This window comes from Anthonomus grandis, chromosome 16 (assembly GCF_022605725.1).
Source record: "Anthonomus grandis grandis chromosome 16, icAntGran1.3, whole genome shotgun sequence".
NCBI classification, from domain to species: domain Eukaryota; kingdom Metazoa; phylum Arthropoda; class Insecta; order Coleoptera; family Curculionidae; genus Anthonomus; species Anthonomus grandis.
The window spans coordinates 12,298,347-12,325,455 of NC_065561.1; the positions used below are offsets into that span (position 1 = coordinate 12,298,347).

Sequence of the window (27,109 nt, forward strand, 5' to 3'; positions counted from 1 at the left end):
ATCTTTTCAGTGATAAATTGCATGCTTATATTGCTGGTTCCTAGCTGTCCCGGTTTTATTCTTACATAACTGAGTCAAATTTGTACATAAATTGTCAAAATTAAGGGATATTTGCCATCATCACCTTTTCTTTTTAGTATTTTTAATTATGCTATTGGCTCCTGTATACTGATGATTCGAAGTTCGTTATTTATTAAATTTAAAGACATTATCAGTTAATTAAGCGTTTTTACTGTTCGTTTAGGTGTGAATTAAAACACTTGATACATACAAATAATCAACTGATTTATTAAAAACTCATAACATAACACAATTATTACATACGTACACACTAAACACAATAACTTAAAACATTTATTTACACTGTATTTACTATTTATTTCGATTTAAAACTCGCTCCCTCCTAGCGGCTAGGGCTCTTTATATATTCAGTAGACCATTCTTCCAGAACATTCATTAACGTCCTACGTGTATCCCGAGATGTCGCGAGGTGTACCCACAGCTTGCTCTATCCTTATCGCACCTTCGGGTCTAGGCGACGACATGATACCTGAAAGAAATTAAAGAATACTTATTTAAATTATACTTCACCCATTTAGGGTCTTCATTAGTAGTTTAGGGTCACATTCCTGTTCTAATCAATTTAGAAACAGATTGGATAGTAGAGAGAGAGATGGCGAAATGCTAGTTCTAATACATGATAATACATATGGAATTCCTATATTGTTCTTAAGTCTTATAAGTAAATTACCTTTTATAACTAATAAATTTATTCTTCTACCCTTTATTTGTCATATTCCACCAAAAAAATATAACGGATGAATTAAACTTTTTTGGCTGATTAAAGGGATAAATTGTCGAACGGATAAGTCAATCCAACTTTTGCTGGTAAAGTGTTTTTTGTTCATCTATAGAATGGCATTTTCAAAAACCAAAATCCAGTCTAAATGAGTTTTTTAAAGAAAATATTACTTCAAAAGCTAACTATTCTCTATGAATATGTAAGAAAATCTGAAAGAATAACTACTTTATTGTCTCAAAAAGCCACCCCTAGTTTCCTCACGAAGATAAATCAGGATTTACAGAAACTGGAGTTAAAACACTTGAAATAAGTATTAAACTTGATAGATGTCATGAATATATTTTCTGCAAATGTCCTCCAATACTGCTTTGACCAGTTGGAAAATCACTTATAGAGAGTGTTCTTCAGTAAGCTATGAAACGAAATACTTTTTCTTGTATAAATGCACATAAATATAAAATCATAACCGTCGACTTTTTATCATAAACATGGTTTTATAGGTCTGTTACCCATTTTGGCATTTTTTCAATTTTGTGGCCAGCATGTCTGGTTCAAGTATTTGCTTTAAACGTCTTTGATCTATTTTTATATTCCTCGATCTTTGATTTATATCATGTCTTTGATCTATCTAGAATTTGTCCTAAAATCAATAACCTATTCTGGTTTATTTAAATAGCACAAAGCAAGACATTCGAAATATAATTGCAGTTCCTGATAAGCTTTTGCTTATTAAATTTAAAAGAAATTCTAAGGTTTATTTTTTTAAATAATTTTCCATATCACTGGCGGCAAACAATGCCAAGAATAATAAATAAAATGTCAATAAAAATGTTTTATATTTATTGAAAACTGTGTGTGCTATCTGGAAATTAAATATACTTAATATTTAGTTATTTTTAGCTTTCCATGGGACAGTATTAATAAATGGTTTGGTGAACATAATTAAAGCAGTTAATTTCTCTAACAGTACATATATATAACAAAAACTTAATTGGCCTTGGAAATATTTATGAAAATAGACTGAAAACAGTCGAATTAATGTTTAAAAACTAACATCCACCGTATTTGTAAAATTAATCTATTTTATGAAAGAAATCTGTTTTTTATTGTATTTTCTTGTTTTTTCTAGCAGCCCACATGGCGGCTTTGGGGCGAAGAGAAGGCAGATGGCGCTCTCTATACGGTTTATCTAAAGAAAGTAAGATATCATCGGCCGACAAGGAGCCTTTCTTCCTCACATTCGGTAAGTACTTCGTTGGACAATCTAAATATTTCTTAGACCATTACCATTTTGCAGGGTAATGGTTTTACTCATTTATAAGGATGGGTATTCTAAAAATCCATCTAACTAATCCAATCTGCCTTTTAATGCTCTTTTAAAATCAAATAATATACCTAGTTATGCACAGTTTGGCTTTTAATATACCACCCCTTTCAGTATACCAGACACAATATACGATTTTATCCAGGCACTTTATTCTTAGACCAATGGCAAGGCTTCCGATTTAGTTTTTTGTGACTTATCAAAAGCATTTCACCGTGTCAGTTGATATGATTCTGCTGAGGAAGCTACGATTCTACGGATTTACAGTATGGACTTGTTATGGTGCTCTTTCTATAACAAAGAGTGTTTGTAGATTCCCAATGCTCTCAATATGACGTTGTTGCTTAGGGATACCCCAAGGCTATTCTGGGCCCAATCTTGTTTTTACTGTACCTTGATGATATTTTGACACTATAGAGAGATTGGCACTTTTTAGTGATAATAACACTCTTCTTTGGTACAACCTAGATACCCAATCATTATAACACCTAAAGAAGATAAAGTTCTGCTTTCAAAAAACGAATGTTACAATAACTTATGCACTGAACTGCAGCATATCTCCCTTACTAATAAAGATAGAACCTTGCGATTTTCACGAGCAAATGCCACTTTTTCATCAAACATTTAGCTTTAAACAAAAAGGAGCTACCTTCTTTAGTTTCTGAGATACAAGGTAGAAATGAAAATTTTGCTGAGGAAGCTACAATTCTAGGGTTTTAGAGGTGTTGACTCGTTATGGTTCCCTTTCTATCTCAAAAGGCGTTGTCATAGAGTGTTTGTAGGTTGTACCAATGCTTTTAAAATAATTCTATTGCGTATGGAGCTCCTTAGGGCTGTCTTAAGCCAAATCTTGTTTCTACTGTATGTCAATGATGCTTTGACACTATAGGGGGATTTGCACTTTAAACCTAGACACGCAATTACTACACCTGAAGAAGATCCTCAAAGACCTGATTTGTAGCCAATCTCCTCTCAATATATGAAAGAAAAACTAGGAAGGAAGCTACAATTTTACGGTTTTAGAGGTGTGGAGTTGTTATGGATTTCTTTTTATTTTAAACCGCGTTGCCTATCATATTTATTATTAAAGATAAAATCTTGCAGTTTTCACCAGCATTTGTCACTTTTTCTTCAAACATTTAATGGTGTAAACAAAAATTAGGTTCCATCTTTAATATCTGAGACACTGCAAAAAAATTCTACTGAGAGAGCTGCAATTCTACAGATTTAGCGGTGTGGACTTGTTATGGTTCTATTTCTATCTCAGAGGGCATTTCCAAAGAGTGTTTGTAGGTTCCCAATACTCTTAATTTAACTCTATCTAACCAACTATATTGGAGAAAAATCTATTAAAAAAGGTGCATTCAGTATTTAAAAGCACTAAAAGTTAGGTACTAAGAATTACTAAAAGCACTTGAAATAATAACTACGTCCGTATGTCCCTTATTCCATAATTATTGAAGTAAAATTTTATGGTAGTCAACTGTATCGAATGCCTTAGCCAGATCTATATACACTATCAGGGCTTTACATGCCTGCTGGAGTTTCTCAGGGCTATCCTGGGCCCAATCTTGTTTCTATTGAATGTCAATGATTTTGCATATTTTTACATTATAGGGAGATTTGCACTTTTTACTTATAATATTTCTGTTTTTTGGCATGACCTAGACACCCAATCACTACAGTTCACTAAAGTTGAAGAAGATCCTGAAAGAACTCCCTTACTATTGAAATATTTTCTATATTAGAGTATTTTTATCAAACATTTAGTGCATCAAATAAAAATTGTGTACTTTCTTTCGTATCTGAGATACAAGGTAAAAATGAAAATTTCATATTTTTTATCGCAAGCCTCTGCGATGAGCACGTTCCGCAATACAGTACCTCGCATTCTTAGTTGGCCACTCTGTACTCTGTGTCTCATTTGGGTTTTAACTACAGCATATCTCCCTTACTACTAAAGATGTAACCTTGCAGTATTTTATATACCACATTTTCATAAAAAAATCACTGCAAACAAAAATGACCTACCGGTTACTAAAACTAATTTCTTTTAGGACTCAGATGATGAAATTTCCCATCTAGAATGGGAAACCGTACGGGTACGCTTCGTAAAAGCGGGCACATTAAAAAAATTGGTAGAGGCACTTTCTACTGACGACGGCGAACTGGAAACTACCTACATCAACGTATTTTTGGCGACTTATCGTAGTTTTTCCACCGCCAAAGAGGTTCTGAAACTGCTGTTGGAACGCTACGAAGAGCTCAGCGAGTCGTCTCAAAATGGCAGACCGGAGCAACATGACCAACACAAAAAGTGAGTTAGTGAAATCATTTTGGAAGCATTTATCATTTTGTGTGTTTCTTAGAACTCTTATATCTGCCCTCCACGTGTGGCTCGATAGTTACCCGGAAGATTTCAAGGACCCTCCGAATTATTCCGCCCTCAGGTTACTGCTCAATTTTACCGAAGATTATTTGCCAAATACAGAGCTGGATGCCAAAGTTCGTCATAGATTTGAGAGGTAAAAACAAGTCTTTTTTATTAAAGGATTAAACAATTAAGTCTTGTCATCATAGGAGGGTTTTTGTGAGACATTCAATTGAGAACTATGAATAATGAAAAATGTAGATAGATCTCGATAATGAATAATATCGAGATAAAATTGTAAGAAGTCTACTTATTTATTTTAGGTTTCTTTAGCATCTAGATTAAAGAGTGTAGCTCTTAAAAAAAACAATATATTGAAAATAGGAATAAAATTTTTTAATTAACCTTAAAATACACAAAGACCTCACCAAAACGGAATGTCAACTTGGTGTCTTATTTCAGATATCAGAGGGAGGCATATGTGGACCCCATATTAGCACCACCACCGGCGTTTGCCATGCGTAGCATAGCTTCAGCTGGATGGAGGAATTATAAGTTACCAGAAGTACCAGTCAGGCATTTTGCCGAACAACTTACCAGAATGGATGTGGTAAGTTGTATATATATTTGGTATTTAAATTACGAATTTCGCTTTACTACTAAAACTAGAAGTATTTCCCAATTAAAATAAGAATAACCTAATTAAATGGGAGCTTTCCTATTAAAAAATTATGCAGGAATAGACTGCTCTTTAGATAGGCTCAACGTAATCCAAAGGTTTAAAAATATGATTATGGGAGCAAATACACATCATAGGATTATATAGATAAAAGATGCTCAAGATCATCAAAATTGAGCACAATAAGTAGATTCAAGGCTTGTATAAGATTTTTCAGCTGTATGTCAGAAGATATTTTCAAATGATATTGTTGTCAAAATGCAACTAAAGCATAAACAATCTTTGAATCCTATTAAATCTACAAGTTTCTCTGTGTATTGGAATATATTCATCGATATGGTTTCACTTACCGAAAATGATTTCATAGTGTTACAAAGTTGCCTAACTACGGCCGTGTCTTGGCCGGATTATTCTAATTGATTTATATTCATTTATATTTGTACCTAAATAACATTCTGCTAAAATTCTAGAAATTAGTAAAAGAATCTTATTGGGGACCTTATTTGATGATGAAGTTGAAGTATATAGTTGTGATTTCAGTATGCTATATAATCAATATGTGATTAGAAATAGTAAGTGATTGTAAGTGAAGTAGTAGAATAAAAGTTTAGTGTTCATGTGTGCTAATTTATTCAACCCACGGGAAATCTATAACAACAGGATTAATATAAAATAAATATTAATATATAAATAAAATTAATTGACGTCTTATCTAGATAATCGTTTAGACGGCAAGGTTCTAGTCCCAATAGAAGTAGATCATTTTAAAATGAAAACTCCATATAATGCACTTTTGCTTTTTTTGCTCTTTTTAAATGACACCGAAATCGAGGCCTACATAAATACCCGCAATGGAATTAATAACCGACAGAATGAACATCTGTGGTCAGATGAAAATGCTCAAGCCACGTTTGAACGAAACTTTCAACATCGATTTAGTGTTAAAGTGTGGTGTGGAATGCTGAACGACCAGTTGTTTGGTCCTTTTGCATTAGATGAGCGTCTTACTGGAGAAGGATATTTACTCTTTTTGGAAGACCATTTAATACACATGTTTGATGATGTTCCGCTAATTGTTCGAATATATTTTTAATGCGATGGAGTCCCGCCTCATTTTAGTCGCCGAGTGCGTAATTTCTTAGACAATTGCTTTCCTGATCGTTGACCGTTGACCGAGGTCATCAGACTTAAATCCACTGAATTATTGCCTCTAAGGGTGGATGACGGCAAAGGCAATCTAATAAAAAATATAGTGCATGTAAAAAAACCTCGTGTCGGTATAAATCCATCACTACTACAACCCCTTAGTGGGAGTGGCATAATTTTTTCAAACGGGAAAAGGTGCGTTGTGATACATATTCGGAAAAAATACGAAATTTTCTTCAAAAGCGCACATCGAGAAATTAAATTTTATTGATTAGTACTTGGTAATTACGATTTCCCGAGTTCCTAGTTTTAAACATAACCGTTTGGCGTGTTGTACCAAGGGTATGTTCGTTCGTAGTCCGCAAACCCCTCGGAGGCGTGTGGTGGCATCATGTAGTAAATCCATCAACCGTTTACCTCCAGGATTCTCTTAGATATCTTGGGCGTGCTATATTGCAACTTGCAGGCTTTCTCCTATAAAATTTTTCATTTGGTCTACCCATCCCGACGGTGAACGTCTGCTCTTGGTCTTCATCTATTTAGTTTTCCTTCTATAGTCAACTTCTCCATTGTTTGTGAACTCCTGGCGATGTGTCCAAACTATTTTAAATAATGCTGGTTGACATAAAAGGATAGTCTGATTTTGATTCGCAGTTGTCTCAGACTTAATTCGTTAGTGCGATGTATTGTCCATGGATTTCGGAGCATTCTTCTATACCACTAGGTTCTAGAGCGTAAATTCTACGATGGTTTACAATTTTCATTGTCCACGTCTCTGCTCCATAAGTCGCTATGGGGAAAATGAGAGTTCGTGTAAGTCTGAGTTTGTTTTAATTGTGATGGAAGTGTCCTTCCAGATACGAGTGAGTTTCGTGCCATGGCTATACGCCTACAAATTTTAGTTTCGCAATCTCTGGTATTGGTGACGACAGATCCAAGTTCTTAGGGGGATGTTACTTATATATATATTTTATCATAGCAGTATTTGAAGCAAAATCCTTCTCAAGTCCCAAAACAAAGCATATGTGTAGTCTGTTTTACTAAAGGTATCTAAAATATAGAAACAGGATCTAGAAATGCCATTGTTGTGGTTGTTGCACTACTAAACCCAAGTTAATATAAGGCAACATTTGGTTCCTTTCAAAAAATTAACTATTCTGACACTTTTTTTACACCTTATTTGAAAGGGATTTTTGTAATAAGGGCTAAGAGAGAAATGACGCAGTATAGCAGTCGTAAGTAAGTTAAGATCCCTCTTTTTGAAAACAGTTTTTCAGTAGTTTCCCTAACACTCTGATTTATAACATTAATAAGAGAAATTGAGTGAAATTTTATTTACAAAATACAATAATACTTGTATAATACAAAGGAATTGCAGTTTGCATGTACAATTTACTGCCATACAAAGAAAAACAAGTATAAAGTATTCAAAAGCATTACGATTCCAAGCATTTACAGTAACACTAAATGTTGACTTTGAAATAGTTAAAAAAAAATGACTGATTTTTTACACATTTTATCTGTAAAAAAGTCTATGTTGAGGCATTAATAAGTGATTTTTATTTCTTAGATTGTTAGTTTATAAGCTTTGTAAGCATACTAAAAGTACATAAGCATACTTTTAGGTGCTTGTTGATTATATTAAGTGCTATAATCGTTTTGTATCTATGTTTCATAAGATAACATTTAATTGAAAGATATTGCTACTGCTGTGTCTTAAGAAGGATATATACCTAGTAATATCCCCTCCATAAGAGACAAGATTCCAAAATCTGTGTAGTCACCAATTTTTAGGCATAAATATTAATTTAAGTTCATAGACAATTACTTTGCTTGCCTAAATTAATTTGCTTACGCTTATTAGACTTATTCTTTAATATTTTGAATAAAATTATTAATTATTTGGATTTTCATTCAAAAGTACTTAGTATGTTATCCTCTGGAATCCCTATCTTATTAAATTTTATCGCTAATTTCACACTATCAATTGCGAAGTAAATAAAATTGACGCCAACCTAAGGCATTACTCCTAAATCTAAATTCTTTGTCTTCAAACATCTTATGCCCTATATTTTCATGTCAGAGGTTTTATAGTCCTCTTGTATCTCAAAATAGTTTTAGTCAACTGAAATATTTCAGTAAAATCCTGTATTATCAGTTGCTGCGGCTCTTTCGTTATCTCTGCTGCTTTCCTACTAATAGTTGTCTTTATTAGTTTGCTTGGATATCCATTTTGCTGCAAGTCTTGATGATGTTTTTTTACCCTGCTGATGTCAACATTGTTGTTACATATTGTGACTGTAGGCTGTAGGGTTTTAATAATTCTCACCTTTATTGAACCAGGATGAGTTGAGTTGTAGTTCTGTTTTGTAGTTATTCTCCTGTGTATGTTGATTTGCGATATGGTGATGTCGTTAAGCGTCCATCGTTGTTCTTTACAAAAACATCTAAGAAGGGCAGCGCTGACTCAGTTTCCAATTCCATCAATAATTTGATGCTTGGTCTAATGTTATTAATGTGCTCCAGAAAATTTGCAAGCTCTGTATTGCTTTTGTCCGAAATCATAAATGTGTCATTGGCATATCCAAGCCACACCAAGGTTTGGATTGAGCTGTCGTTCTTATAGCGTGATCCTCACACCACTCCATATATATGATGGCTACCACTGGAGATAACGACCATTAGAAGTTTTTAAACCTTTTTAAACCCCTATTTTCCTAACCGAAACTTCATGTTCAATTTAGAATAAAGATAAAGGAGTTCGAAAATTTGATTTTACTAATTTACAAAAGTCTACCACTTTCAAAAACAAATTGAAATATTACAGTTGTTCTTCCTTCAAATGAGGATTCTGTCTATCTTTTGGAGTCTTTTCTAAATTCTTATTGTTATTTTTTGGGTATTTTTGAACGCATAGCAATGTCTAAAATTTTTAAAAAACTTGGACGACTGAGCCTATAACTGTTAAAGTAAGTTGATTAATTCTTTTTATAAATAGGTTTAGTTTTAGCATAATCCAGTTAGTTCAGGTAAACTACAAACTTCTTTGAATTATTCTTGTCTGTATTAGTATATTTCTATTAATTCGTCTTTTGTCACTGGTTTCTGAAAGATTGACTAATAACCTTTAATTGAAATGGTAGATAATATATTTTTTTATAAAACTTCAACCAACTGCAGTTATAAAAATTGTTGTTCTAAGTAAATTACATTCAGAAAAAAAATGTGTTTATGTGCGATAACAGTAATAAAAATTCATTCTAACCATTGGATCACCCTTGCATTTAGTAATAACCATTATATTCCACCTTAGATAACATATAAGTAGATTACTTAGATTACGTAAAGCCTTAAAGATTCTTATTCAAATTTGCTTATCTCGAAATGAGGGTGCCCATACTTCCGCATAAAAACATACCTTTATATGAAGATAAGGCGACAAATGCTTATTAAAAATACTTACTATTACCATAGACGACATAAGTGGTTTTGTTTTTTTTTTTCTTTTTAAAGCGTAGCTCTAATTAATGCACAACTCGTATGCTAATGCTAATCCATATTTTCCTTACTTACATTTAAACACCTAAAATGATGCATTGTTTTTTAATTGGTAGATTTATCGTTCATTATTTAAACAGTAATTTCCGTACTTTGCGTGTTACCAATTTGCTGCACGCTATTTTAAATGATTCACCCGATATTTTGTTGCAACGCAATTGTCCTGTTAGCATTATATAATAATTTTTGTTAGTCGTCTATGTTTATATGCATTTTATTTGTATTGGTGAAAATTATTAGAGGAAGTCGAATTTTTTTTATTTAGGTTGTAAAGTTGGAAAGTGAAGGTTAAAGATTTATTTTTGGATTTAGGAACAGAAATTTTAAAAAGATGACGTTATTTCATTTATTTGTTGAAAATTCAAGTTTTGTAACTATGCCAGAATGTTTGATTTTATTATCTCATAGAGATTGACACTTATCATCTGAAGTAGTTTTTTTGACCTATATGCAACAAAAAAAAAATTAAACAAACTTTTAAAAATTAAACACTTAAAAGCTAACCTTTTTAATTAGAATCAATACAGATATAAAAGGCTGCAGGGTTAAGGACAATCAAGACCTTACCCTGAGAATTACTATATAAATGGTGTCAATAGTGCCGTCCTATTGCTTGCTGTTAAACTCACATTTATTTATATCCTTCATTTAAATTGTTTATTCTTTTTAAATTGTATTATTAGGTAATCAGATAATCAGTGCCGTGCCAGGCAACAAACAATGCAAGGCTAAATAACACCTGCTATTATCCAATAAGCTTAAAATAGGTAATTTAACATGTTGGTTATAAACGAACTTGCATTTAAGAGACTAAAAATAGGTCTTTGACCTATATTGTTTATATATTCTTATCTGGCAATAAAACGCACCTTGAGGGGTTTACCTTATCTTTTATTTAAGGTGATTTGTACCCCAATAAATCTCCCTTGATCCTTTTTTACTTAAAGGTTTATTTGTAACATTCTTTTTCAGGATTTATTTAAGAAACTAGTCCCACATCAATGTTTGGGAGCAGTTTGGTCGAGGAGGGATCGAAGCCGTTCCCATGAAGCTGCCACAGTATTAGCCACAGTTAACCAATTTAATGCAGTATCTTTTAGGTAATATTTTTGTATTATCCAACTCTATACTACTCTATTCTTTTTTATAATAAAGATTTTGCCTGAGTTTTAAAGTATCTGACATAAATTTGTTGTTGTGTAATTGTTTACCGTGCATCTTGTCGCTTTTTTTTTGTTATTATGTTATAACGTATTTAATTTTTGTCATAACGTATTTAACATATACAGGGTTCTGATTTTATAACGGATAAAGTCAATAAAAGGTGGTTTTTTTAATCCTCGGACCCATCGATTGATATCAAATGAAAATATACAGGTTGTCGCAAAAAAGTGTGACAGAAAAAATATATTTTTTTAAATAGTACCTTCTGTTGCTTTGGGGTTTTCGGATTTTCCGGAAAATTCTTCAACTGTTCATGAAATAGTTAAGTTCCAAATATTTATTAAAATTTATTTTATTAAAAGTCGCCATTAACAGCTCTGCAGTACCCCAGACGATCGATAAATTCTTTCTCTACATTTTCAGCTGTGTCCGAAGAAATATTCTTAATTATATTACAAATGTGATCTTTGAGGATAAAAAACATGTGTGGCTTAATTTTTGACATAACCCCAAAGATAATAGCCCAATAGATTAAGATCGAGTGACCTAGGTGGCCACTCTATTGATCCACGTCTGTCTCTCCCAACCGGTGGAGAGACAGACGTGGCTTGGTTTGGCATATCTGGGTTATTTTTATCAGGACACATCGCCAGTGTTGGAATCAAGTTGTCTATGAAAGAGTCATGCTAAAAATGTCCCCTCAATGTTTGTTCAAAGAAATATGATCCTATTACTCTGTTATTAATAATGTCCATACATTCACCTTTTTATAATTCTGAGAATAACTTTCCCTAAACCAGTGTGGCTTTTCAGGTACCCAGTATCTAAAATTATGTCTCTTTACTTGTCCACTCAATTAAATAAAAAGTTCTTTAATTGAGTTAAAGAAGTTAAGAAGAAATCAGAAGCTTCGTTTGAAAAGCATATTATCTGTTTCAGTAGTCTAGGGTTATTATCAGTTTTTTTTCGGTTATGGTCTGGCTTAACTCGTTTCTGCGGTCTGACTACTTGAGATTTTCGCGTAATGAAACCAGGATATCCGGTTTATTATCATTTAAGAATGGCTGTGCTTCCTTGTCTGCAAACCATATAGGAAAGCGGTAGAGCGCACAATATCGTCAAAGGGATGGAAAAACTACACATTAATACACTAGGAGTCAGTGAATTTCGACAAATGTAAAATTCGAAACCGGACAATCTACTACTCTGGAAATGCCACCAAGAAACACAGAAATGGAGTAGGCGTAAACGTTTCTCCATCCTTGAAAGAAGCAGTAAAAGCATACACTCCCTTCTCAGACATAATGTCACTCCTTAAGGCGAAAGCTATCCACTATCCACATCTAAATATCATACAAGTATATGCACCCACAGCAGGCAAAGATGATGAGGCTGTGAAAACATTTGACCAACAACTGGAAACCTTGATAAGGATGATGAAGTCGAATAAGGAGGATCATTTGATGTAGTGCCCTCATCAGTTCGTCTGAGTTTATTTCGGGGATTTCTTCTGATCCTACGTTTTGAATCACTCTTCTACTATATTGCGGATTATTTACCTTTGAGCTGTATAGTTCTTTATAGAAATTCTGAAGCAGCAATTATTTCCTCACGCCCATTCACCACAACACTATATTTGTCTTTTATTTTAGTTTTCCTCGACCTTCCACCAGACAGTTTGGAATTTCATACCAAAGAGTTTTGTGTTATAGTCTCGTAAATCCTTCCTGACATTTCGGTTAATTTCCTTGTTTATTTCTTTATAGAGCATAGATTCTCGATCTATTTTACTTCTTCTTTCTATTAACTTTTGTGTGTTGGGACTAATTTTACTGGTACTTCCCTTTTGTTTTGAACATATACTCTTAACGCTTGCTACTCGCAACGTGTATACTGGATGTAATTTTCTCGAGGATTTAATATGACTCATTTCTTTAGTATCTGCTGAAACTTAAAATATTAAGTGAGAGTATTTTCCAGAATCTTTAATCTAGGCACTGCTCTTGATCTTATTATAGAGATGCTTATTTAGTAACTCATTGTTTATCAATAATTCTGAGGTTTTAGAGTTCACCTTCAAACGCCTGTCCCTTAGATACAAGATGAGGCAAAAGTAATACCCCGATGTTGTTTTGCTGTAACTTTCTTAATGAAAAACTTAAAAAAAAAAAAGTCGGTCGATCTGGGCGGACAGTGAAAGTCACCAAAACGGGAGATCGTGACGTAGAGACGCCGTTGCACAGTCTTGTTGAAACCACATTTTCTCCAGTCACAATTCATCCAATTAAGGAAGGAAACATTTGATAATCATGGCTCTGGCTCTTGGAGGGTGATACACGAATTTCCACTGAGCAAAAAGATTGTTGCGGGGGTAAATGGTTACAATTTTTCCGAGTTCTTGCAGATTAAACCGATTCATGGTTTGTCGACTTGTATTTTGCGTGTGTTTACTTCACAATTGTCAAGACCGAAATGCCATTTGGCGCCATTTGCAAAAGTTATAGCGTTTAGTAGGATGATTACTTTTGCCCAACATGTTATTTATTATACCTACTGTACATACATGCATAGTCTAAACTATTAAACATTCTTGAATAAAACGAAGAAGATTCGCAGTCTCTCAATTTTAAACAAGACCGCAGGTGCTCTTAGACCTCTTTGTCTTTGCGTAACTGTTTGAACCTTTTTATGGCGAACGAAGTACGGATCACTGATATTTTCTATTTATTTAAAAAGAAATTAAAAAAAATATTTTTGAATTAATACACATTTTGTAACTGTTTTTAGAAAATAATTAATATTTACTTCAGAAAGCTATCTCTGTTAGCGTGGGCTTCACTCAAGCCTTGAAATGTTTTATATTGATTTTTCTTGTTCTTCTGGCCGACATACTTTGTATTAATAGAATTTTGTGTACATGACGGTCTCATTAAGTTTATTTGATGCTTGAAATGGCTTAGAATAGAAAAAAATAAATTGGTAAATTTTTTCAGAGTAATTTCATCAATATTAGTAGAACCTTCTTTAAGGACCCATGACAGGGCATTACTCATAATCGCCTGGATCGATATCGCTCAAGAACTGAGACTTATTAAAAATTTTAGTAGTTTGAAGGCTATTATTAGCGGACTTCAGAGTAATCCTATATACCGGTAAGTAAATCTTTAATAATAAATATAGCACGAAGTTCGAGTTATAACGTATAATTTTTCAGGCTACAAAAGACCTGGCAAACAATACCCAAAGAAAAAATAGAGTTGTTTGACGAACTGGCCCGAATTTTTAGTGAGGATAATAACCAATTGGCGCAAAGGGAACTTTTAATGAAAGAAGGAACCGCGAAGTTTGCAGGTAAGTTTATTTTTAATAAGTGTTTTAGAAAACCATTGACTCAATACATTTTGTAGATACAGTAGGCGAAAACGACAAACAACTACAAAAAATTATCCAAAAACAAAACCATCATACAGCCAATATTTCCTTCGGTACAATTCCATATTTGGGTACTTTTCTGACTGATCTCACAATGATAGACACAGCGATACCGGATACAATTGGGGGTGGACTTATCAATTTTGATAAAAGGAGGAAAGAGTTTGAAGTATTGGCACAAATTAAGCTTTTACAGGTAGGGGGATCTAACAAATAACATATAAAAGCTTTTATATTTGACCTTTTTTTAGGGTGCTGCAAATGCATATCATTTTATAGAGGATCCAGCTTTTGATAGGTGGTTTGACTCGATTTTAGTTCTCGATGATCGGGAGGCTTATCAACTTAGTTGTCAGATTGAACCGCCAATTAATGGGCATCAAAGAAAGGACAAGTAAGTACCACAACAATAATATAAAATAATATTATTAGAATTAGAACATACGTTCTGTGAGAGGCCGATTATACATATATTATACAAACTACAGAAAACATAAAATCCGGCCTTTTAACCATTTTTTTTTAAATTTAAAAAACGCCATCCACAAACGGTGTTTCTTAATAACTAACTTACTTAATAATTTAACGGAAGGCATTTCTAGACCAATCGAAATGTTCACCTCATGTATGTCATTCTAGAAAGAGAAATTTTACATGTAAAGAAAACAACATAAATTCAATTTATCGCGGTATGTAAAACCAGCTACACCGGCTATATACCTACAACGTAATGACTAGGAAATTAAGAGTACTGTAAAAAAGTATTTAAGGGGTAATTTTAGGTATATAACATATAGAGCAAAACCCTCAAGTATACTCCTCTGAGGTACATTTGCAATTACATCAAGACTGCCAGATACCATACCATCTAGAGAAACCTATTGTGTTCTATGCCTAGTCAAAATCCTCGCTTTAACAATTTATATAGACTCTCTAATTATATGGCTCCATCTATATACATAATGGATTACAGTATGAACCATAATAATAATAAATATTCAGCAGATAATACATTCATACATTATAACATTACAAAATAACAACTGCTTAATCGCTAAGAATACCCAATGCACAATGGTATTTTAAAAATACTGTGTGTGCATTTTCTGTCTATCCAAATTAATTAATTAAAATAAAAACAATCTTTAAGAAAATAATATATAAATAAAAGTGATTCAAAAAATAAAATAGAATTAAATTAAATTAGGGGAAAGAAAGGGAAAAAAACAGGAAGAAAAATAAACAGTATTATGTGTATCATACTAACCAAGTGACGTTATCATCTAATATCCAGTCGTGGATTCTACTTTTAATTTTGTTATAGGGTTTATTTCTTAGAGTTCTACGGGAAGTTGATTATAGATTTTTGCTGAGGTATATGTTAAAGTTTTTTGACATTTAGTTTTTGTGGTCTTTAAATAAGAATGTAACTATCTCAAAGCTTGTCTAGTTTTCTGTGGATTCTTACACAAAAGCCTAACCACTGCTTCCAAGTAAATTTGATTTACTTGCAACAATCTAGCTTCTCTAAATAAAATATTCGAGGAATACAATTTTGGTTTGTTAAACATTACCTTCAGAACATATTTTTGAGTAATCATAAGAGGTTTCAGGATGGTCTTACTTGTTCCGCCCCATGCTGTTATGCAATAGTTTATAATTGATTCAACCAGAGCTTGATAAATGGTCGTAAGGGTCTTTTTTTGCATAAATTGTCTTAATTGACGAAATTTATAAATAAGTTTCCGAACTCGAGTGGAAATATACTCAACATGGTGGTGCCACTTTAGATTTTCATCCAAAAAAACACCTAAATATTTAACCTTGGTCTGCCTTTTTATTTGCTGGGTGCAAGAACATATTATGCCACAGTCGTTTTCGTGTAATGTGATCTCTTTTAATGTTCTGGATGTTCTTTAATCTACAGAAAAGCATAAAAAGCTTGACTTTTCTGAGTTTAGTGTTAAATAATTTAAACCAAGCCAAGTTTTGATTTTTTTCATGGAAGACTCCGCAACAGTCTTTACATCTTTCCAAGACTTTTCCTTAATCATTATTGCGGTATCATCTGCAAAACACACATTACGACATTAGGTTAACTTTAACAGTAACTGCAACAACTCATTAACATATATAGAGAACAATACCGGTCCAAGGACAGTTCTCTGTGGCACACCATATTCTACCAACCTAGGCAAACTGACACATCCATTTATTTTGGTGCTTTGTGTTCCTTGGTTAATGTAACTTTCAAACAGGCTGTAAGGAATCCCTCGAATCCTAATATTTTCCAGTTTTTTTAGCAGAATATTATGTGTCACAGTGTCGAACGCTTTGCTGAGGTCCAGAAATATTGCTATGCACCTCTCGTCACAATCGAAACAATTTCATATCTGTTCTATATAATACAATTCACCGCATCTTCTGTACGTTTATTTTGTTTAAATCCAAATTGAAATAGTGACAAAAAATCATTTTTTTCTAAAAACTCGTTAAGTCTAAGTTTCATGCAATTGTCTATGATTTTTGAAAGATTGCTGGTTAAAGCTACGGGTCTATAATTACTAATAATTTTTTTATCTCCCGATTTTTGTAACGGGGTTACCGTGACATGTTTGAAAATTGAGGGAAAATATACATAAAAGGGAAGTTTCAAATACTACATTTACAAGATAGTAGAATTAGTTTAATAAGGTGTTTATGATACTTTTTTTCAAAAATAGTGCAGGTATTTCGGCATCTTCGGATGCTGCGTTAGTCTTAAGAGTGCTTATTAATTGAATTAATTCATTTTCCGTTATAGGTTTAAGATACATAGAGATAAGATACATTCCACTTGGATTATTTTTTGGGTTTAAGCTGGCCTGTCTTGGATTTTTAATTTCACCCGCCATAATTTTTCCAATTGTGCTGAAATAGGAATTAAAAGCATCTGCAATATTATCATCTCCCGTAATTTCACCACCGCAACTGTTGTCAATTACAGCTGCATATTCGCAGACCGATCTTGTTCTCTCGTTTGTTGCTTCTTTGATCACCTTCCAGACCTGTTTTATGTTATGTTTATTTTCCGCGAGTTTGTTAGAGAAATAATTATTTTTTGTAATGTTAATTAATCTTGACAAGATATTACGATAGTCTTTAAAGGTTTTATTAGTTTCATTAGTCTTAAGTATAGTATACACTTTTCTTTTTTAATTTGTCTCTCGTTCTAATAGATTTAATTATACCGTGAGTAATTCAGGGTTTTAATTTACGATCTTTACATTTAATATATGAGTTGCTGCTGGCGTTTTCGAAAATTATTTTAATTGATGTTACGAAATTAGTAGCACATTTATCAGAATCATTGGAATTAAATATTTGTTCTCACGTTTCATTCTCCAAAGCCCTTTCTACTTGATTATAGTCGATTTTTTTACACTTGTATTTTTACTACATATAGATTCTCTTTGTAATTTTATACTAAGTAAAATTGGGTAGTGATCTGATAAACCGCTATATATAACTTTGGAGCTCATGTTGGTCCACTCAGTCTTCTTGACAAAGAAATGGTCCAAGCATGAAGATATTTGTCCATTTCTTTCCCTCGTCGGTTTATCAATCATGGAGTTAAAACCATTCTGATGCATAATATTTAAATAATTCACCACATTTGTATCATGCAAATTCAAAATATTGAAGTTTATGTCTCCTACAAAAATTTGTAGTTTTTGACTCGTGATTTTTTCAGAATAGAGTGAGTTTAAGTCCTGCAAAAAGTCTTGTTAATCTGTTGAGGGTAGTCTATAAATACCAGTTAAACCTATAGTCGCTTTTGATTTGCTAATTAGTATTCTTAGAAATTTATTACTACCGACATTAATGATGCTATATTCTTGCATTAAATCGTTTTTGACGTATAGAATAAACCGAACGCTCTGATTTATTTGACTTTCATTGTAAATTATATTGTAACCATAAATGTTAAAGTTTTCTAAAGATTTTATTTTATTTGTTTCTGAAATTGCAATGACATCAAAGATCATGTTTCCCGTAGATAAAAATGTTAGCAAGTTATCAAAATTTTTGTTCAAGCTACATAGATTATGCTACACATGTATGAGTTTTAGATCACTTGGTAAGTATTCAACATTTACAAGACTCATTGGATTAATAACTGTTTATTTAATTTGGTAAAATTTTGGAATTAACTTTCTAATGTTCTTTGTTAATCTACTAATATTATTGCCACTTGATTTTTATCAATGATTACCTTAAGATGTTTAGTAAATGGTACCTCTTGTATTTCGTTTTCAAATCCAGTGACTTTAAGGTAATTAAAATTAGGTCAGTTTGCACCTTGATTGTGAAATCTGTTATTTGGAGATCGTTTTGACTTCCGAGCAAAATTTTAATTTTAGTTTATTTTATTTTTATATGTATTATTAACTACATCATTTTCGTGTAAGAGAATATTAACAAAATCGTAGAATGATCTGAATAATTATCATTAATAGGTAACCGAAAGTATTCCGGTCATCCTCCACTAAATTTATTTAAAAACCATGTGGATTACCACAATGTTTCGGACGTAGAACATCATCAGGAATACTATAAAAGAACCAAGAGAACTTATAAGATATAGATGAAAATTAGAACTTGTACGTCTAATGCCTCAGACAAGGTTAAATGGTTAAAACGAACAAAAATGACATCTACAATAATTATAAAATGCTTAATTAATTAACAAATAAATGGACGTTAAAGGCATAAAACTTACATGAAAATACATGCCAATAGGACAAAACATGGGTTTACTAAAACTTAAAACTACATAATTAAAATAATAGGCCCTATAATGGCTTGCTTTTGTTTTGTAAACAGGAACCGAGGACAAAAGAACAATATAATGACAGAAATTGCAAATATCCCTGATGATGAACATGTTTTATGTCCGAAACACGTTGGATTGATGGTTTTTAAATAAATTTAGTAGAGGATAACCGGAATACTTTCAGTTTTACTTTACTCTTTCTGGCAAAAATAACTGTGCCTCCGCCTCTAAAGTTACTTCTACAAAATTATGATGAAATTCATAGTTATTTAGATAAAAAGTGTTATTGGAATCATCAGTCATCCATGTTTCTGACATATAGAGGACATAAGGCTGTTCTTCCTCTAGGAGAACATTTAATTCCAGAACTTTCTTGGAAAGACTTTGTATATTTATGTGTAGAAGTGATATTTGTATATTATATTTTTGAGTACCCGGGGCAGCAAGTGCTATCCTGTTAAGCGATTTTAAACGTTCCACTTGCAAATGTACGTTCTAACATTAACACCGAAGACACTATCGAATATTAAAACTATTATTTTATGACGAGTTTTATGATCGGTTCAAAATATTAAATTTCCTAAATGAAAAATACAACAGCAATTAACATCACTAACCAAAATTGAAAAACGCGTAAAGCATCGAAGTCAGCAATGTGATAAACTTGCCTTTAAATGAACTTCATCTATGATACTTATAAAATGTTAATATTTTTAATTTTATTATTAATATTTTTATTATATTATTATTGAACTTCCTGCTAATTCACACTATAATAATAAATACATTTATAGAACCAGCAAAAGAACAAATCCAGGCCACCAAAAGAACGACTCAATAACAAGCACAAGCAGCAGTAATAGCTCCCAATTTTATTGTGATATTGACAGCATCACTAGTTCACCGCACAACAGCATCGACAGGAAGATGAGTCCCAGCCAAATGTCACATTCCAGCAGCAATTCGTCCCTCCCCAGTCTGGATATCAGCTTAAACAGTTCCCACTCGGGTAGTGCAACAAATCGCCTACAAGTGCCTTTATCCAATAACTCGGGAACGCTCAGTAACAGTTCACAAAAGAGCAGTCCGGACTTTTATATAATAAAGGTAATGATTGACTTCATAATAATTCTATTCCGGTTATAATTTTAATGTAATTCTTTAAATTGCAGGTCACCCTTGAAACCGATAACTCAGAAACGGAGGGGGTCGTTTTATATAAAAGTATTATGCTGAGCAATAATGAGAGGACCCCTCAAGTTATAAGGAATGCCATGTACAAATTAGGGTTGGAGGGCAACCCTGACCAGTATACACTTGCTCAAGTATTGCCTGAGAAAGGTGAGAAACAAATCAAAATTAATACATCTAGGGAATTTATAAAAAACTATGCCTTCAAAATTATAATTTTATTAAAACGGAAAACTACTTTTATAAGAGGTTATAATTTATTTTTATTAGAATAATGCTTTAATAAAAAATGCACGAAATGCATGCATGCGCCTTTAAGCACCTCTCTATGCATAATAATAGATTCCCCAACCTGTATATTATTTTTACTTACAAAATCAAAATAACTACAACTCATGAGAACCAGGAATTCACACAGTTGCGCCTAAATGCATGGGATAAACATTTCATGGATAATCTTTGCAGATGAAAATTTGAGTGGAATCTCAAACGCACAGCCAAATCCGTGAAGTGATGCAGCGATAATCATGTAACAATAATAAAACGGCAATTAATGGACGGATATTAATAACGGATATTAATTTTATGATTTCATTTACTTAATAATGATATTTTTGATTTTCTTGAATATATATAAGTAGCTTCGCAAATTCAAAAATCTACAAGCTGGTAATTGATCGTTTTGATAATTTATAATTTCTTTACTTAAATTGTTATACTAGAAATACCATTTTAATTTCATAAAAATAAGAAATATTATTCAATTTTTTTTTAAATATATTAACAAAAATCAGATATTTCTATTATTAAAGGTAAAACTTGAATCAAAGAGGTATCACTAAAATGATCAAGAAAGTAAGAAATGATTAAAGGTATCACTAGAAAATAAGAATAATATTATTCTTCTATTTTCTCCCGATTTAATTAGTTAATAACGACCCTTAATTAAGATTGATAGTTATTTCCTGTTCTAAAATGACTGACAATTTAAATTCTTTTTTGTTCTAGACATGGTTCTTCCAGCCAACGCCAACGTGTACTACGCAGTCAATACCGCACATAACCTCAACTTTATCCTTCGGTCGAAGAAATCTGAGGAGGCAAACAGTAAGGGTTTTAAAAAGTCTAAATCATAGCATACGCTAAGATGGGACAGTTTTTCAGAGCTTTGATTCTTATTGACTGAAGCAGACATTTCATATGTAGGTCTCTCTTGTGTCTCTCTTTTTTTCATGTATAATTAGAATAATCGTAGAAGCAACTGTCCCAGTAAAATAACAACTTTGTAGATATTATAGATTATTGTGTTTTTTTTTGTTTTAACAAATTGAATAACGTAACAACTGTGATATAAGTCAAGTTATATACTCTTTCATCACCTTTTTATATACCGTTTGATGTATAAATATTTTTTTAGTTATTTATTTTGTAGCTCAGATTTTTTTACCAGTTTTGATTACATAAACATTAGAGTTAGAGTAGTTTACGTTACATATTTGTGACACGGTTTTTAAGTGGAAGTTCTAAAGGATTTTATCAAATTTTTGATGGTGCTGAACTACAACTGCCTGTATAAAGTATATAAGTAGGTTTTTGTTTTAACTATCAGCTGTATTAGCTTTAACAAGTAGTGGATATTAAAAACTTTTCCTTTATAAACCACAAAAATCCCTGGTGTGAACTGAATTTATTGTTAAATTAAAAGCATATATTTTTTACTTATCTTTTACCCAGAGGCCACGGCTTATGGTTTTATTAGTCGCATTATGGAACTGCAAATTTTTATATAAATTTTTAAATGCTTCGTTTGTATAATCGTAACGCTATTTTTCAGTTTTTTAATCATGTATATTACTGGTAAATATGTAGATCTGATCACATGAGGTACTTATTTTATAGAAAATTATGTGTTTGTTTTTAGCATCCATAGATCTTGTACTTTATACCTATTATCTTGTATTTTTCTAATAAAAAATTGTTAACATTAATTTAAATTGCATTTTTCTTTCCTTAAACTTGAATCTATAGCTATTATAAGCTAACTATAGCTATTTATATACATCTATAGTCTATGTCTACATCTATATACAGTGTGTGTCACAGTCGATGGTATGTTTGACGTTTACGGGAATGTTTGGCAATCTAGGTAATTGCTAATGATCTAACGATGTAAAAGGTTTTTCGCGACACTGCTTTGTTGCTTATACCAAAACGTAGCATCATCTTTAATATTTTAAATGGAATATCATAATTTTACATTATGAATATTTGACAGTATATTAACAATAATTCATTCGCATATTTTTTCCATGAAAATAACTAAAAAATTATTCAATTAAAATTTTATGCAACTTGTTTCTTTTACTTATTGACCAAAAAACAGCACGAGCATGCAGTAGGATCATGTTTTCCAAAAAACAAACAAGGTATTGGCCACCCAAATCGGCAGTAAAAAAAGTAACAATATTGGCAGTTATGACCGGCAACATAACTTCCGATCGCATGGAAGAAGTTCTCTTCCCATCACTATTCGAGTTGGAGACTCTCCCGTGCTTTCATGAACCCGGCCGATCGATAAGCCAGCAGGAAAAAATGAAGAAAGTTATCCCCAGTCTCTTTGATGGCTAGAGACTAATTTGGGCAAATACCGATAGGGTACCTATGCATTTGTTCCACCATGCCATCTGACTTCGGTGCTTGTTTTCTTGATTCCAAGCGTTTTACAGATCTTCTAGAATCTGGTTTTTGTTAATCCAAGATGTCCGCCTGCCACATCGGAATGGATTTCCTCTAGCAACTCTGAAATCCGATTGGGAGAATACTTGGTAACTTCTTCCCAAGTTGCTTTCTTTCTTTCCTTTATCCAGGTTAGGATTATCTGTACCGTTTCTCTCCTCTACCCGCTAACAATCTTTGCAGTCGCTCTTAAGCCCATATTGCAAGCTACGGTGTCCAATACAAATTTTCCTTCAGGTAAGAGATAGTCCAGGATAGGTGCGTCAATCATCTATTAGGTGATTGAAAGCTGCCTGAAAGTCTTGAGACCATCGGAACTTCCGTTCTCCTTTTGTCAGCCTGGTAAATGGTTTTTTGATGTTGGAAAATCCCTTCACAAAGCGTCGGTAGTAAATGCCTAATCCAAGAAGCTACGTAGCTCATGCTTGTATTTGGAAAATGGCTAATCTTTAACGGTCTGGACCTTTGCCTTGTCAACCACAACTCCTTGACTGGAAACGACGGGACCGAGATACTGCATAGCACACTTTGAAATATATTACATTTTATAGGGCTCAACTTAAGTCCAGAGAACCTCGTTGCCTCAAGGACGCTTCTTCTAGATTTTTCATGTGGTCCTCTATTTTGCTACCGGAATAGTATCATCAAGGCAAGCCAGACAAATCTTCCAGAACACTCCTTTTAAAATCGTTTCCATCAGGCGTTCAAAAGTGGCAGGAGCGTTGCACAGTCTAAATGGCATCACGTTAAATTGTCATTATGTAGCACCCACCATAAAAGCCGTCCATCTTCAGGAGCCAACTTTTCCGCTTTTCATGGTTCAGCCAGGGTATCCAAAGTGTCATCAATTCGAAGAAAAGGATAGTTGACCTTCTTAGTCACGTTATTGAGCTGCTGGTAATCTACGCGGAATTTGGTCTAGCCGTCTTATATCTTTATCCGTGCCTCCGGTGAATACCACGGACTACTAGATGATTCTAAGAAACCTTTCTTGGACATCTCTCAACAATCTTATCAGCCTTCTCTCCCTTGACCAGTAATAGTCTTCGAACTGTCTGCTTGATGGGATGAGCATTTTTCGTATTGATTTTGTGCTGTTTGTTTCGAACGAGTGTGAAGTAGATTTAAGCTTTTCTTTACTTTTAAGTAAACTTAATTATTTTTAACTCAGACTATTCGTTAATGCATCATTAATTTCAAATTTTACTCCATTTTGCGCGGAATATGTACCACATTTTTCTCTAATTATCTGGGCACGATGTGCAAGGTGAAAACAAGTAAATTTTTGGTGTCGGTACTAGGTCAATTGTTACAATCGTTCAAACAATTTAATTAATTTTCGGTTTTAAACCATTGTGTGATGGTGGTGAGCCTGGACTGCAACTAAGGGGATCCCCGTTAAGAAGACCACAACAGTCTTATTCGGTAAGTGTCCATTTGAGTAGTATAGTACATTCGTTTTTTTACAATTTTCTTACTTGCGTTAGTAATTACTTCAAATACGGTCCACAACCTTTTCAATTTTCTATTTATGCGTTGACACTATTTATAAATATAAGCTTAGTGAACGAATATAAAAGGATTAGTTAAGTTCGGCTAAGGGCGAGTGGCAAAGTACCGGTACCGAGATATGGTGCTTTTTCCTTGACACCTCTCCTGTAACAATGGTAAGTCAGAGTTTTTATTTTTCTTCCATTGATGTATTTTATTCTTGAGAGTATAATTTCAAGAGGGTAACAACTTTTCGGTACCTAGGGGCCACAATGAACGGGGAAAACAGTTTATCCACGAAGTCGAAATAAATCCAATGCGGCTGTAGTTACAGGTATACGCTCTAAAAGAAGTTAATAACAGCAAAAATCTATCCTGAAGATCAAAATTTAATATACCATATATAAAATCATCCGACCAGTGGTCTTGTACAGGAGTGAGACTGGGACAAGAAAAAACGAACAAAAGCTGAAGTGTTTGGAATGAGAAATTATGCGCAAGATCTTTGGTCAGTGCACTGTCAGTTGTCTAGACTCTCGGGTGATCAAAATGACTTGGGAACAAAAACTCCGAAAGGGTGGAGATCTATGAGGAGACCGCGTATGAGAAGAACAGACCACATCATTGCAGACCTGATAAAATACGATCCAGAATTGATGCAAAATAGAAAGGGATGGAGAATGATCGTGCAGTTAATCAAGACCCACTAATGGTTGTAGAGCTACAAATGATGATGATTATGATAATCTATTTTAAGTTTTTACGTTCATTAAATTATCAGGAACTGGCTTCTCTTAAAATTGATTACAGTCCAATTCAACAATATTTTATCCAATCCTCTTTTTCTTTCCTCTAATTAAAACACACACACTTCAAAACTCACTATTTTTTGGTATTTGGTAGGCAAAAAATATACGTTTTAAACTCACAAACTGATACCTCGCTTTGACGCATGCGCATTTGTGCGGAGATTTAGATGCCAGGCCCGAGTCACAACGCGTACCGGACAGTCTCGGTTGATAGTTTCCGCTTATAAGTAATTCGTTTCATTTCAGCGCGCGTGTCAAAATTATGTATTATTAGACATCGTAATTAGCGAGTTATGTCAACTTTTCTAGCCGAAGTTCCACCTATGAATTAATTGGTGAAAATAACTTAACCGATGCCGTTTTAACATTTTAGGTGCTTCTGCTATAAATATTTTGCAATTTTGGATCATTCAATAACAGGTAAAAAATATTATAGGATATCTGAAACTTTTTTATATAACTTACCTGTGTCAAAATTGAGGATTAACTCCTTATCAAGCAGAAGGCAGTTCTTTGACGTTTGCTTTGCATTTAAAGTTTTGAATGGTATTGTTAGAAGTCCAAATGTGTGTACCTTGTTTTTTTCTTTGCCTGTATCCTTTTATTCAACACGAAGTCAGGCGCTTCTCCATATATCCTTTTGGAGAACATTTTATTTAATAAATATTAGAATAAATATTAGAATAGATCCTTTAAATAAATTTCAGCTAAGACAACTAACTATTTTGGGATAGTACCCTACCTACACTTTAGATTAAGCTTAGTGGTGTATAGTTTATAAGTATTATGGATATTAATATTAGGTACTACTGATTATTAATATGTACCTGAAATGATATATACGTTGACAAATAAATAAAATCTGGTTTTTTCTTATCACAACTATGTTGCCACCTTCTATTTATATTGTTTGTCAAGTTCTTTGACAGGTGACCAAGATAAATTATGCCTAGCAGCGACTATGCTAATCTAATTTAATCCAAATTTATAGTAATTGATTTTTATATTTTTGATGGCTATTTTGTTATTTTTATGTGAATACCTCAATGCTCAATAAATTTGCTTCATAAAATTAAATGTATTGAAGTGAATTGACATTCTGCTGCATTTGTTAATAAGAATATCGAAAATAGCAGGTGTAAAAACGAGACGATACTTCCACCCTAGTGATGAACGTAATTATCTATCATATAAAATGACTCATGTTTGAACTGGGTAACAATTCATCGATTTTCCATTGCTTAAGAATAATGCTATAACCGAACTTTTAATGTGCGCATTATGAATTGGTAAGTTCAAAGCAGACAATGTAAGTCTTTGGCATCATTGCATCAGAGATGTTGGAAGCAAACAAACTGCCCATCATAGTTCCACGGTAATGCTAATTCTAGCCTTTTAATGTTCTAAGTTTGTTGCCGTTGTCAATTCCGAGATAACAGTGCAACGACTTTTCTAGTTCCATTTTTGTAAATGATATTTATATATATATATATATATATATATATATATATATATATATATGTAAAAAAACATATATCTATATACATATTATATACAGGTTGAGGAATCGATCATAGATTTAGTGTGACA

General features: G+C 32.8%; 1 protein-coding gene and 1 long non-coding RNA gene across 8 annotated transcripts in view; one reads left to right on the forward strand and one right to left on the reverse strand.

Annotated features, from left to right (window-relative positions):
• Window positions 1-22,471, forward strand: part of LOC126745487 (ral guanine nucleotide dissociation stimulator-like 1) — an 85,432-nt gene extending 62,961 nt beyond the window's left edge. For 5 of the 7 annotated variants that reach the window (XM_050453354.1, XM_050453349.1, XM_050453351.1 and 2 more), the window contains 12 exons: window positions 1,932-2,045; window positions 4,184-4,443; window positions 4,496-4,651; window positions 4,960-5,107; window positions 10,853-10,980; window positions 14,038-14,196; window positions 14,259-14,395; window positions 14,452-14,672; window positions 14,728-14,870; window positions 20,087-20,399; window positions 20,465-20,633; window positions 21,492-22,471. In XM_050453354.1, coding sequence (XP_050309311.1) covers window positions 1,932-2,045; window positions 4,184-4,443; window positions 4,496-4,651; window positions 4,960-5,107; window positions 10,853-10,980; window positions 14,038-14,196; window positions 14,259-14,395; window positions 14,452-14,672; window positions 14,728-14,870; window positions 20,087-20,399; window positions 20,465-20,633; window positions 21,492-21,619 — 2,076 coding nt within the window. In that variant the 3' untranslated portion in view covers window positions 21,620-22,471. The remainder of the gene's footprint in view (window positions 1-1,931; window positions 2,046-4,183; window positions 4,444-4,495; window positions 4,652-4,959; window positions 5,108-10,852; window positions 10,981-14,037; window positions 14,197-14,258; window positions 14,396-14,451; window positions 14,673-14,727; window positions 14,871-20,086; window positions 20,400-20,464; window positions 20,634-21,491) is intronic. The other 2 variants (XM_050453356.1, XM_050453350.1) reach the window with 1 other exon arrangement.
• LOC126745490 (uncharacterized) lies at window positions 342-26,365 on the reverse strand. The gene is made up of 2 exons (XR_007663568.1): window positions 25,985-26,365; window positions 342-550 (listed from the first exon to the last, which is right to left on the reverse strand). It is a non-coding gene; the product is annotated as an uncharacterized LOC126745490 (long non-coding RNA).
• Between the last annotated feature and the right edge of the window lie 744 nt (window positions 26,366-27,109).